Raw genomic sequence first — 13,662 nt, forward strand, 5'->3', positions numbered from 1 at the left:
GTGACGGAACCAGGTGCCCACGAAGTCAGCAGGTTGACACAGGCAGAGACGAGGAGCTGCCGGCAGCCGCTGGGGGGCCAAAGACTCGTGTTTCATCCAAGAGAGGGCCAAGGGGCTCACCCAACTCTGCACCAATGGCTCCCTTCTGTCCTTCCTACGACCTGTGCTCATCCGCACCTCAGGATGGTGGCCATTGTAGTTCCCCTGAGACGCTCTCCCCCATCCCATTTCGGATCCTTCTAGACGTTCAAATGTCCCCAGCTCAACAGGCCGTCAATGACCACCAACCACCTTATCAGGCCAGTGGCTCTACTGAGTTGCTAACTTGCTGATTGCCTGACTTCTTCACCTTGTTATGGGTTGATTGCATCTCCTAAAAAGATGTGCTTGAGCCCTACCTCTGAATTAGTAATTAAGGTCTTTCAGGATGTAATGAGTTAAGCAGTGAAGTCACGCCTGAGCAGGGCGGCCCCTAATCCAAGATGACCGGTCTCCTGATCAGAAGAGGGGAGAGGCGCACTGCGGAGACGCCACGAGAAGGCAGAGCCGTGTGACAACGGAGGCAGACGTGGGAGCCACGCAGCTGTGAGCCAGGAATGCAGGCAGTCCACAGCCACCAGCAGAAGCTGGAAGAGGCAGGAAGGACCCTCCCCTGTGGACTTCAGAGGCAGAGTGGCCCACTGACACCTTAATTTCAGACTTCTGGTCTCCAGTACCATGAGAAGCTATGTTTCTGTTGTTTCAAGCCATCCAGCGTGTGGTTGCCCTGAGAGGGGAGCCCCTAGGACATCCCTCAACGAAGTTTAGACTAGGTCGCTGCCCCGTAACGGGGCTGGTTTATCCCATAGTTCTGAGGCCAGCGCCAGGCACAGAGGTGCTCAGAATCGCTGGGCTCACTCGGCTCTCTCCAAGTGCAGTGGCCTCCTTACTCTCCCACCACCCGAAGAGGTGCCCAGCACACTCATCACTGAGTCTCTGCTGCTCTCCCCTGCCCCTGGAGTAGGGTGGTGCACACAGCAGGTGTGGGAACATGGGTGGGGTGCCCCTCGCATCAAAAGCAGCACCCAAGGATGCTCCAAGCCTAAAAGCAAGCTTCCATTTACAGGAAGGAGGGCCCGCATCAGCAGCATCCGAGCTGACCCCAAAGACCACCGGCCAGGGAGGGGGACTCATTCCTGGGTGGAGAACTTCAGCGAAGAGTGACACCATGACATCAGCTAACCCTTCCCGTCCTGCTCAGCCAAACCCACTTGGGGCAGCGACATTCCTGAGGTTAAACCTCCCGATGGCGGTCTGAGGCAGGTGTGGGGAGCTTGCTAGGAGGCCCGGGGTGTGAGCTGGGCTCGGCGTTTGCACAAGCAGGCCGACCGAGTGCTACTGAGGACGTGCCTCTGGGCACCTGCCTCGCCTCCAGTGAGTCAGCCTTCACGAGAAAAGTCAAACACACGCTCTTGTTCAAGAGTCCCGGGGGATCTGTCAGAGGACAGAGCAAACATATGTCAGCCCTGAGAATGAACTCAATGCTTCTTGTTAACAGCCTGGACCAGGGCCCAGCCCGCCAGGGTTAAGTGGGGCACCTAGTGCCTTTAGCAAGATTTGGAGGAGACTGCCAAGGATGCCTGCCGGCAGACTGCTGCCTCCCCCAAGCCACACCCACACTCCTTCCCTGGTACCAGCCCTCCGGGAGGCTCTGCCATCCCCTCTAGCAGGGGAGCAGTACAGGGCAGTGCGTTCAAGTGGGGGCTCTAACATGCAAATTTAACCCACACAGAGATGCCATTTGTCACCCACCAGACAGACGGACAAACACCAAGACAGTCTGACAAGAGCCCGTGCTGGGGAACACTTGGGGAGCCAGGCCTCCTCTGTGCGGCTGGTGGGAGTACAAACTGACATCACCTCCAAAAGCAGCTGAGCAAAATCTACCAGAGTTACTGATGTGTGCGCCCTTTGACCCCAAAGTTCTATTTCTAGAACTATATCCAACGAATAGGTGTGCACAACTGCTACCTGCCCCCACCGGCACGGTCTGTAATTTGGAAAAGTTGAGGGCCCACCGTGTGCACGCAGGAAACGGGTTAAACACTTAATAGCATAGCCCGCGTGACGGGAGACGTGTGGTGATTAAGAGGACGAGGATGCCCCCTGTGAAGTGACATGGAAAGATGGTCAAGGTTTTGTGACACAAGTGGATGCAGGAGAGACTATGTGATGAGATACCATTTGTGAAAATAGTTAAACACACAGGTATTTTTGCTGATTTGAAAAAAGGCAAGAAACTGGGGGCAGAGGCAGCTAACGAAGGCAAAACACGGGAAACACTCAAGAAAAGTTTGGTTTTCTTAGTATTTAAGATGACCCCAAAGAGACAGTGCTTGCCAAACGAGGTGCTGACAGTCTCCATGTCCCTGGATGTGCTAATAGGTCCCCTTTCCAGCTGAAGGTGCTTGGACTGCCCATCAGAAAGGGGCACCCACACCACCCTTCTTCCATTAATTTCGAGGAATGGCATGGGGGGAGGGTTAAAAATACGGCAGCCCAAGATGTTCAAAAACCCAGCCTCTGGGTAGTACCACCTTGGTCGCATCCACCTCGGGGCTGCAGAATGTCCTTGTTAGATGACATGCAGATGTTCCAGCTCATTCTTAGCCTTCTTACCTCTCAGAGGACTTTAAAACTAAACTAAAGGGTCTAAACTTAAGAAATTAAAAGTCTTATTACACAAGCTTTTGGTTCCTGACCTCAAGATTCTTGGAAGGCTAAGAATTCTGTGCTGTTTATTTTTGGTTTGGGGATTCTTATCCTAACGTCTAATTACTAGTGGCCACTCTCATTGGTTGCCAGACATCATGTGCTGGGTTTCAGGGATGAATGAGAGGGGTAGACGGTCAAAAAGATTCCTTCCTCTTCCTCACCCTCCTAAACACATGCCGACCCAGACCACCCCCAAGTGCACAGGGGGCTACACGCCCCCAGGCCCCCCTGGCCGTCCCCTGTTCCCAACTCCATCTGCTGATGGTGACAGCTTTATAACGTCATACACCATCCTGAGAAAAGGTACTGAGTCCAGGGCCTGGCACACGGTTGGTGCTCCCTGGAGGAAGCAGCCGTGACTCCCCCTGCCCCAACCTGGCCCCACCCTCCAGCTTCCATCTCCTGGTGGCTCAGGAGGCTCAGGACCCCTCCCCAGCACCAGCACAGCACCCACCTGCCCAGGTGCTCCTGCAGCACCTGGTAAACGCTGATCCGGAACGTCTCGTTGTGGAAGTGTTCCCGGATGTAGTCCTTGTAGATCCGAAATTCGGCGGCAGTCACGGCTTCCCCTTCTGGGATCTTGGAAAGGTCAAACCGGAACTCCCGGTGGTGGTAGCGCGGATGGAAGAACTCTTTGTCGTGCTCCACTGGGGAGGGAAGAAAGCACGCATCAGCGCCGAGGGCTCATTAGTAACTGGGAGGCCCTCTCCCAGCTCAGAGTCCAAGCATCTTGGCTAAGATAGAGACGTGCCCGTTGCCAGCGACCTGCCGCAGACCTAAGGGTCACAGCCCCAGAGCAACAAGTCTGCATCAGCCTGTGGGGAGGGCGGGGCGCTGACCAAGTCATCCCAGAGGCCCTGGACAAGCCTGGGTTCCAGGGGCTCAGGCCTGGGCTCAAATCCAGGCTCAGCCACCACCTAGCTGAGTGGGCCTGGACAAGGAACCAGGTAAGCTATCTGGACCTCAATCTCCTCGTCTGAAAAATGGGAATAAGTCCTCCTGCATGGGTTGCTGTGAGAGTTAAGAGATCTAATTCCCACAAATTGTTCAACCGCTGGTAGGGCTGGACAGCTGTGAGCTGAACTGGTAAACGGAACCCTCACTGTGCACATCCTGGGGCACCTCGGGCCAGCGGTGCTCAGCCCCGGCTGCATGTGAAAATCACCGTGGGAGCTCTGAAGGAAATACTGATGTCCTGGCTCCGTGGTGGGCTGGTAAATGTTTGATAACGGGCTCTCTGGGACCCGATGTGCAGTGTCTGCCAATTTCCATCTTGGCAGCTTTCAAGCTACCAAAGTGAGGTCACTGAGGACGGAGGTGGGCAGGCTGGCACACAGTGGGGTCCAGCACCCCGCTGCTCTCACCCCTCACGGAACCAAATGAATCAGTATCTTTGGGGAGGGGGCCCAGAAACTTGTACTTTTTAAAGCACCCCAGATGTTTCTAATAGCAGCCAGGGTTTACAAGCACAGCTTTAGACTATAAGCAGAGAAAGAGGTGAACGGCAGTGTCTTGTGGGGGAAGGGAGCTGGAAAATGACTTCAGGACAAAATAAGGCAAAGGGATGCAGCCCTTCTCTCTTACACTGGCAGTGATACTAGGCTAAGATATTACACCCATTTCACAGATGATAGACACCAAGGTGGATATAAGTCCAAAGACAGTGTCTCTGGGAGTGAGCCATGGTTCCCAAGGATCATGCACCCTTTGGACCAAAACGGAGCAGCGATGAGGGTGAGCGTCATCAAAGGCTGCACAGATGCAGAATGGCCACGCTCAGGTGGGCTGGCAGCATCTGCAGATAACTTTCATCCCTAGGGAGACACAGCCCCATCTCTACCTCCTGCCTCACGGCTGGGGGGCCAGGGAGACAGGGAGAGAGAGTGGAACCACCTTGGCCAGAAGAGAGGAGAAACATGGCCAGTGCACTCCAGCTTTCTGAGCCCTGGAAGCTCTCAGGCTGGGTTAGGGCTGCCACGGGTACACGCAGGACGGGCATGCCTTTGGGGAAAGGGGTTCACAGCACTGGCAGCCCAAAGGCCCTTTTAAACCCAAAATCTGTTTCAAGCTTTAATAATAGTTCCAAAAGATATTGGAGGTGAGGGCAGGGGCCTCGAAGGATTATCCACTGGGCAGAAGAGGCAGGTGAAGTCCTCAAGGCCAGGGACCCTCCAGAAACCGTTCCACTGTCTCCCTGGATTGCACTGTCCTCCTCACACACATGCCCTTTGTACCCACGTGGGACACTTCTCTTCTGACTCGATTTATGAGAAAGGCTGAACTGGATGGCAAAGATTGGTGTTGGGGACATCACTGGTCCTTCACTTTGATTTATGGAAAAGATGAGGATGGAGGAGTCTATCATGGTGGCCTCTACCAAGTGATGCCCACTGGGGGTCAAGTGAGCCTCAGGAGGGACCCCAGGGTGAGGGGTCTCTGTCACTCTGGAAATGCCCCAGGCCAGTCCTTGGTCACCCTTCTGGCTCATTAAACCCTCGCGTCACCCTTGGAGGTAAGCACAATGCTACGCTGGGAAGGGATGCACCTGAGACCCAAGGGGTGTGGGGCGGCCTGCCCAGGGTCAGAGAGCTGGGACTCAGACCCAGATCCCCGCCAACACAAGGCTCAGCAAGGAGAGTCCCTCTGCTTGTCTGCAGAACCTTGTCACTGATGGCAACGTACGTGCAGTATGCCCCCAACCATGTGCCTGCAGCTCAGTGAATTGTCACAGTGAACCCACCCACTGAACCTTCTCCCAGATCAAGAAAGAACATCACTTGCGCCCTCTGCATCTCCCCCAACGTCTCCAACCAGAGCTTAGTTTTGCTTGGTTTTGAGCATGATGAGCAGGGGAAATCCAGTGTCTGTTCTTTCGTGCCGGGCTTCTTCCAGGCAGCAGCATTTTTGTGCTTCACCTGTGCGGCTGGGGACGTCCATCCATCCTCACTGCTGTATAATATTCCTTGTTTGATTACATAGCTCCCAGATCCATTCCACAGGGCATGGGCATTTGGGTAGTTTCCCATTTGGAGCTCTGAACACCCGGGCACCCAGAAGTGAGTTGTGTGTGTTCAGTGTCGCACTAGGAGTGTGCCAGGAGGAGCGGTGGAAGAAGACAAGTCTGTCCTGTGAAGCACCTGGGCACAGTCTGGGGACCACCCGTGGCCTCCTCTAGTGCTTTTATGCCCGGGACCCAGGGGTGGGGGCTGGGGTGAGGCAACAACTCCTCGAGAGAATCCCTGCACCCTCAGTGAGCAGGCAGCGTGGGCACCCCAGCACCCCATGGGTGAGCTTGCAGTGAACTCACTGAGCTGCCCCCCGGCCCCACCATCCCACCCGATCCAAGGTCACCAAAGACCACCCATAACCAAATGGAAAGGGCATCCTACAGTCGCCATCTTGCTGGACCTCCAGGTAGCAGCAGTCAACACCTGGCTCTTCCAGCCTTCGCGGACCTCGCCTTCCTGTGGCTCCTTCCCCGTGAACTCTTACTTGTCTCTCCTCACCCTCCGCCCCCATCATTCCGGCCACTCCCTGAAACACGCCCCTACGTGGAGCTCTGTGGGACATCAGAGCGCGGGGCATAAGCCAAGGCACCCTCCCCCATGCTGACAGGGGGCACAGATGAAGCCTCCCTTTCCAAAATCTTCCATTGTCCCCCAGCAGAGCCAAAGCCCCGAAGGCCAGAAAGAACCCCTGGGGTGCGATGCTTCGACATTCGGGAAAGAAGGTTGCTTTGTGCCTGTCAAGCAGGATGCCTGAGACTGAGCAAGACGTAACAAACCTCGGTCCCCCAGCTCCCAGAGCTGGGCCAGACCACACCTCACAACGGCTCCTGCGGGCAAACACGGCCATCAACCCGAGCAGAGAATGGGGATGTGGGCCCCCATGTGCAAGGGAAGATAGCTGAAGAACCCAGAAGTGCAAGTGCGTGTTTTACAGAGTGCATGCTCCCGACGGGTCCCGCAGAGAGCACCCCTCGCCACCATGTGGGGGGCAGGACTGAGCCCATTTTACCCACGAAGAAACTGAGCCTCAGGGAGGCCAGGTCACAAGTTAGGTGAGTGGCTGAGCTTCGACACCCACAGTCTTGACCCCTCCACTCCCTGGAGCCAGGTGGCCCGAGTTCAGATCTCAGCTGTGCCCCTTGTGGTCTTGGCCACGTTACTTAACCTGTGTGTGTCCCCTTCCTCCAGGGACGATCACATTGGCCCTTCCTCATGGAGTTGTTGGGAAGGTCACGGAGGCAACACCTACAACAGTGCCCGACAAATGGAAAGTAATTTGTGTCTGTCATCATTACAGGGCCTCCCAAACAATGAGCTATTAGAGTGACAGTGCAGAAGAAGTAAGTGTGCATGTGGATATTTACATAGTTCCGCTATGATAACTTTATTTGAAAAAACTACAGTAGATCAAACGGAAAAGAAATGTTTGAGTAAGCATGATGTTAACACAGGTACACTGATATATAATCACATGTATAGTTTGTCGCAGCAGGTGTATATGTAACTTTTTTTTAACGTGTAAGATAAAACGTATCTTAACTGCTAAGCCAGTTAAGATGCCAGGGCTAGAAGGTTTCTTTTAAAAAAAAAAAAAAGATAAATGGATAAAGTGTGTCACTAAATTTCTTGCAAACGTTTGCAGGCTCTTTGGGATGGCTTTCCGAGTGAAGTTCTTTCATTAATTATTTTAGAGCAATGAGAGGCATGAACTACGTACGCCATTATTCTATTCTTCCTGAAACCCATATAATCCTGTAATTTATCAAAGAAGTCATAAAACAAACAAACAAAAAGAGCAGTGACTAATTCAAAGTTCAAACCAAGTCCCAAATCTCACCTTCCCAAGGTTTCCATTTTATATGGAAACCCCTGGATTTCACACCATTTCAGTCTCAGGGGTCAAGATGGTTTAATAGCCACCACTAAAGCAGAAAATTATGTTGTTACACTTTGTTGTGAAATTACAGTAGATTACCCAAGACCCGAGTTTTAAATGTCTAGAGTGGATCTCTCCCTGTGCCCATCAAGAAGAGCTACCTAGGGAAACCCAGAGCCTAGGAACCCAGCCTTTTCTCCCACTGCCCCTCTATATTCCAGAACACCACTGACTGAGAGAACGCACAGGCATTAACAAAGGACTTTCACCTTCAAAAGATTAAAAGGGCCCAAATCCCCAAGACCAAAAGATAAGTCCAAAGAAAACAGATTCTGGAAAAACCGTCCTGACAGCCAGCCAGCCCTGTGACTGTCCCCAAAGCCAACTCTAGTGTCGTCCTTTCACAGCAGCCTGAATTAAGAACCCCAAAGCTGGCCCTGGGAGGGGACGTTCTGGGCTAGAGGGTGTCAATAAAGGCAGAGGCAGGTGGAACAGGAGGCACCCACCTGGATATCTGCTCTCCTGACCCTCCGACATGTCAGGCAAGACCTCTGCCCCACAGACAGCTCAAGCCTGATCCCCAGGCGTCACCCAGCAGTGTCCTGCCTCTCTCAGCACCTGGGCTTCCTCCTCCCACTTACAGTCACATGAAATGTACAGGTGTGCCCCTCACTGAGTTAAGTGTCCTCTGCACGAGCCGATTACGATAACCAAAGGCAGCTTGCAAAGGGCAGCAGGAATTTAAAGAGTACCTAAGTGAAGGTATTCAGAACCATGCTTTGTGGAACTGTATTTAAGACCCTAAAAATTAGGGGGCTGTACCCTCCAATACGCACATACTTATGTGTATACATAATACTACACAAAGATAAAGGCGTGCAGTACGTTCTTATACACATGAGAAAAGATACAGAAGATACAGTATTTCTCCTCCCTAGGGGACCTTTTTGTGCTGGGACACAGCCCCTGGTGATGTCACCAGTAGGTGCCATGTTTACCCATGGTGGCTCTTCCAGTCAAGCCAAATGGTCCCAAAGGAGATGACATCCTATCCCATGACCCCCTTGTCCAGAGTTGGGGGATGGGAGGGAACAAGCTCCAAGCTGAGCCAAACACAGGATTTCTTTTATTGTTACTGGCACCTGGTGGGAAAGAGCCCTGTTTTCTCCGCCTTGAACTCTAAGGATGTAAGGTGGCGCTCTGGGCAGCCACTCACCACCACTGCACAAGCCGGTGGGTGAGGAAGAAGACTCCAGGCAGAGAGGACAGAGCTCAGAGCTGATCAGGGAAGACTTCTAGGTTGGATACCCTAGTCTGGCAGTCCCCACCCACCCTGAAGTTTGGAGTTTCAGTTCTAATTTGCGAGTCACATGGAGACCCTCCAAGTAAGTCTGCTTTAAGCTAATTAAAGTCAAGTTTCTATCCTGTGCAACCACGGCAGTGCAGCAAAACAATCATGAGCCCAATTACACACACACCCAGACATGGACGGGCAGGAAACACGCCCAGGTAATAGTGGGTATCTCCAGGTGACCTTCTGCCCTGAAAGTTACTTTCTTCAGACATGGATAATTTCCAAGTACAAGATGACCCCCTGACCGAGCTCTGTGGGATCAGGGGCAATGACTGTCTAGATTATGAACCTCCAGTGCCAGCACAGCCCGACGCTTAGTAGGGCTGCAAAAGTCTACTGGATTCAATATATCACTTCTCATGTAATTCCCTTCCAGCCTTTAAGTCAACTGTTTTATGGATAACACACATGCAGTAAAGCACATAGATCCTAAGTGTTCACGAAGTTCAATGAACTTTCTCGATGCACCCAGAGCAGGACACAGCCCATTCATTACTAGCACCACAGACATCCCCACAGGGCTCCCTCCCAAACACCAGCCCCCTGCTAATCCCCAAAGGTGACCGCCATCCGAACACCTGCCACTAGACTCACCGTGCCTGCCGGGTGTTCCCCCTTCTGCACCTGCTTCCTTCATTCATGCCCCCGTCTCCCTTGAAGCAGGACTGGAATGGACAGAAGTCAAAGATTGGTCAAAGGCAAACATTTGAAGAGAGGGAAACTGTGAAAGGCTGCCCAGTGCCAGCTTGGGATGCTAGCGGGCAGGCATGCCGGTGGTGGATACAGACGCAGGAGGAAGACACCACAGCTGAAGTCTGAGGGAAGAAAACACGTGTAGATGCACATAGACTAAACTCAAGGTGACCTGGGGGGAGTTCAAGTGGGACATCTGACTGGACAATTGAAAAGAGAATCTCTGGAACACAGGCAGGAATGTCCAGCTGGGAGCTGCTGAATCGGGTTATGGGTAGTTTTGTGGGTAGAACGCACCTACGATGAGAAAGATGAGCACAGCCTCGGAGCACCACCGGGGGCCGCGCGGGAGACGGAGAGCACGGCCGCCGGAAGAACCCGGACCAGAGGGAGCAGGGTCAGAGACGGGCAAGAGAACATGACCAGGGGGCGGCCAGATTCAGATAAAGGGACAGGGAGACCATTCACTGGATTGGGTCACCGGCTGCTCAGAGACCCCCAGGAAGCTGTCACAGTGGAGACAGCCACGCAGAAAAGACACTTGAGAGCAAGACCGTGGCCGGTTGCAGATGAGAGACATTTGCCTTGTCGAGGGTGGACTGTCGGCCCCTCCAAAGCTGTCTTCACGTCCTCCTCGAGATGCTCTCCTGGCCAGCTAGGAGGAGTTGGTAAACGGGGAGTAAACAAGTTAATCGCCCAGCAGCTCCTTCCAAAACATTATGGTTTTTAGAAAAAGCTTAGTTAACTTTCCAGGCCATGCAGTCCTCCCGCTGTCCCCGAGGCTGCCACAAAGTTTGCAGAGGGGACCAAACATTTTATAAGCAACGGGGCACTTTCCGAGTAAAAACTGCAAGTCCAGCATTAGAAGTCTGCTCCTCACTCAGAGTCTGGTTTCCCCGAGCTCAAACTGGACCACGGAGCCGCAGTTCTGGGCTGAGGATGGACCCCCAAACCCTCTTAATGAGAATAAGTCTCCGAGAACCAGCAGAACCAACCAAACTCCACAATACAGCCAGAAACTGGAATGGAGTTTCCCAAGACCCTTGACCTCTTAGGGTCCCACGGCCCAGGATCCGTCCTCCATCCCGATTTCACTCTGAAACTTTCAACCCAGGCCCCTTTCTGTCCTACGGGGATACAATTCATCCAGAAGATTCTGGCACAAGGGAGAATTCACCGGAGCTGACGTGACCAAGCCTGCTGTCACTAGGCGATTTATAGCCCTGCAGGATGTGAAATGGCTCTTCATTCACTGGAAGATTTACATGGCAAGATTAAGGAACATGAAAAGGCACGCCATAAATCGGGAGTTTTAGAAAACTGACAGGCACACCAACTGCTCTACCAGGAAAACGTTCTCTTAGTAACACGAGCGTTGATACACTAGGCTGCTCTCACAGGGGAAGGGAGGAGACAGTCCTGAACGCAGAGAAAAGGAACATCGCATAAACGTCTAAAATGATTTAAAAAAAAAAATGCTGCCAAGAAAATATTCCAGCGTCTTCTCGCCCCCACAGTACTCGTTCTACGAGGACTTCCTGACGCCCGGCTCTGGGTGAGGGAGCCCGCTGCTGTCTGGGGACAGGAGAGATGCTGAGAAAAGCAGCTGGATTGCAGCTCTGTCACCACCTACCCCCTGAGCTGGGTAATGGGTACCATTTTTTAATTTTTATTTTCAATTTTCAATTATTTACAAATAATGTAAAATTGACCATCTTAACCATTTTAAAGTGCACAGCTCGACAGTATTAACCCACTCACGTTGCTGTGTGACCAATCTCCAAGATGCTTCTAATCTTGCAAAACTGAAACTCTGGCGCCATCACACACAACTCTCTGTTCTGCACCCACCCCAGACCCTGGCATCCACCGTTCTACTTTCTGTCTCTGTGAATTTGACTTCCCTGTGTACCTCATGTAAGTGGAATATTACAGCATTTATCCTTCGGTGGCTGGCTTATTTCAACGTGTATTATGTCTTCAAGGATCATCTATGTTGCAGCAGGTGTCAGAATGTCTTTTGTTTTCAGGGCTGAATACTATTCCATTGTACGGATACACTACATTTTGCTTATCTGGTCATCTGTCAGTGAACACTTGGCTGCTTCCACCTTTCGGCTACCGTGAATAAAGCTGTGCGTATGGGTCTGCAAATATCTCTTTGAAATCCTGCTTCCAATCTGTTTGGATGTATGCTCAGACATGGAATTCCTGGATCAGTCGGTATTTCTATTTTCAATTTTTTGAGGACATATTGTACTGTTTTCCACAGAGGCTGCTCCATTTTACAATCTCATCCCGAGCACTAAGGGTTCCAATTCCTCCACATTCTCTCACCAGCACTTGTTATTTTCTGATATTTTGTTTTGATGGTAGGTAGGGATGATGTGAGGTAGACGGGCCACAATTAAAAATGCCCTCCCACTGGTCTGGAGGCCACATCATCTGTGTCACACACACACCACATCCTGTTGGCCCCCAGCCAGGCCAATAGGCACACAAAAAGATGCTCAGCATCACTAATTATCAGAGAAATGCAAATCAGAACCACAGTGAGGTATCACCTCACACCAGTCAGAATGGCCATCATTAAGAAGTTTACAAATAATACATGCTGGAGAGGGTGTGGAGAAAAGGGAAACTTTCTACACTTTTGGTGGGAATGTAAATTGGTGTAGCCATTACACAGGACAGTATGGAGATTCCTTCAAAAACTAAAACTAGACTTACCCTATGATCCAGCAATCCCACTCCTGGGCATATATCTGGAGAAAAATATGATTCAAAAAGACATATGTACCCCAATGTTCACAGCAGCACTATTTATAATGCCAAGACGTGGAAGCAACCTAAATGTCCATCGACAGATGATTGGATAAAGAAGATGTGGTATATTTATACAATGGAATACCACTCAGCCATAAAAAACAATAGAATAATGCCATGTGCAGCAACAAGGATGGATCTGGAGATTGTCATCCTAAATGAAGAAAGCCAGAAAGAAAAATGCCATATGATATCGCTTATATGTGGAATCTAAAAAAAAAAAAAAGAGACACAAATAAACTTATTTACAAAAGAGAAACAGACTCACAGACATAGAGAACAAACTTATGGTTACCAGGGGGGTGGGAAGATAAATCAGGAGTTCAAAATTTATAGATACTAACTACTTTATATAAAATAGATAAACAACAAGTTTCTACTGGGAAGTATATTCAATATCTTGTAGTAACCTATAATGAATATGAATATGAAAATAAATATATGTATGTTCATGTATGACTGAAACATTATGCTGTACACCAGAAATTGACACATTATAAACTCACTTGATGTCAATAAAAAAGAATGCAAAGAAAAAAACCCTACTCAGAGGTAAGCACGTGAATTGTGTCCATTTTACAGATGAGAACACTGAGGCTGAGAGAGTCAAGTCACTTGCCTACATCCATGCAGGTGGTCTGAACACCCATATGGTCTTCCCCCCTCTGCCAGACTCTGTCCCTCTTAGCCAACCTTCTTAGCCATGGAGACAATTAAATAAAGACATCCCTGAAGTACACACCAAGCTCTCAGCACACACGATGTGGTCACAACATTAATCTCTTTAAAAGCTAAACTCAGATAGTGAAGACGCTGCATTCCACTCAGGTCCCCTCTCGGGTTTATAAATTTTGCTCCTGCTCAGCGCCAGAGTCACCCTGGAAGAAACCTGACAGCTTAAAGATTGTGTAGCATTAACCGTCTCCCTATCATCCCTCGCCAGCCCCCTACATCAGGGGGAGGGGCCCTGCCTGGCAGAGGGCACACAAGCAGCATTGTCTCCCCTGAACGGCCGCTTCAACTCTCGAACTTTCCACCAAATGCTTTGGCTGCCAACAAGACCACCTGGAGTCCCAGTGCCGGGTGCTCCGAGAGGGTCTTCGGAGACACTGCCTCCTTGTTAGATCCAGGGGGCTGCGACCCGAGATGCA

The 13,662-nt window shown here is 51.1% G+C and overlaps 1 protein-coding gene across 2 annotated transcripts in view; it reads right to left on the minus strand.

The window, feature by feature from the left end:
* The window catches only part of BMP7 (bone morphogenetic protein 7), an 87,368-nt gene that overhangs the window by 51,595 nt on the left and 22,111 nt on the right, over nucleotides 1–13,662 (minus strand). For both annotated transcript variants that reach the window (XM_010958583.3, XM_010958582.3), the window contains exon 2: nucleotides 3,209–3,401. In XM_010958583.3, the coding sequence (XP_010956885.1) occupies nucleotides 3,209–3,401 (193 nt within the window). The remainder of the gene's footprint in view (nucleotides 1–3,208; nucleotides 3,402–13,662) is intronic.

This window comes from Camelus bactrianus, chromosome 19, assembly GCF_048773025.1.
Source record: "Camelus bactrianus isolate YW-2024 breed Bactrian camel chromosome 19, ASM4877302v1, whole genome shotgun sequence".
NCBI classification, from domain to species: domain Eukaryota; kingdom Metazoa; phylum Chordata; class Mammalia; order Artiodactyla; family Camelidae; genus Camelus; species Camelus bactrianus.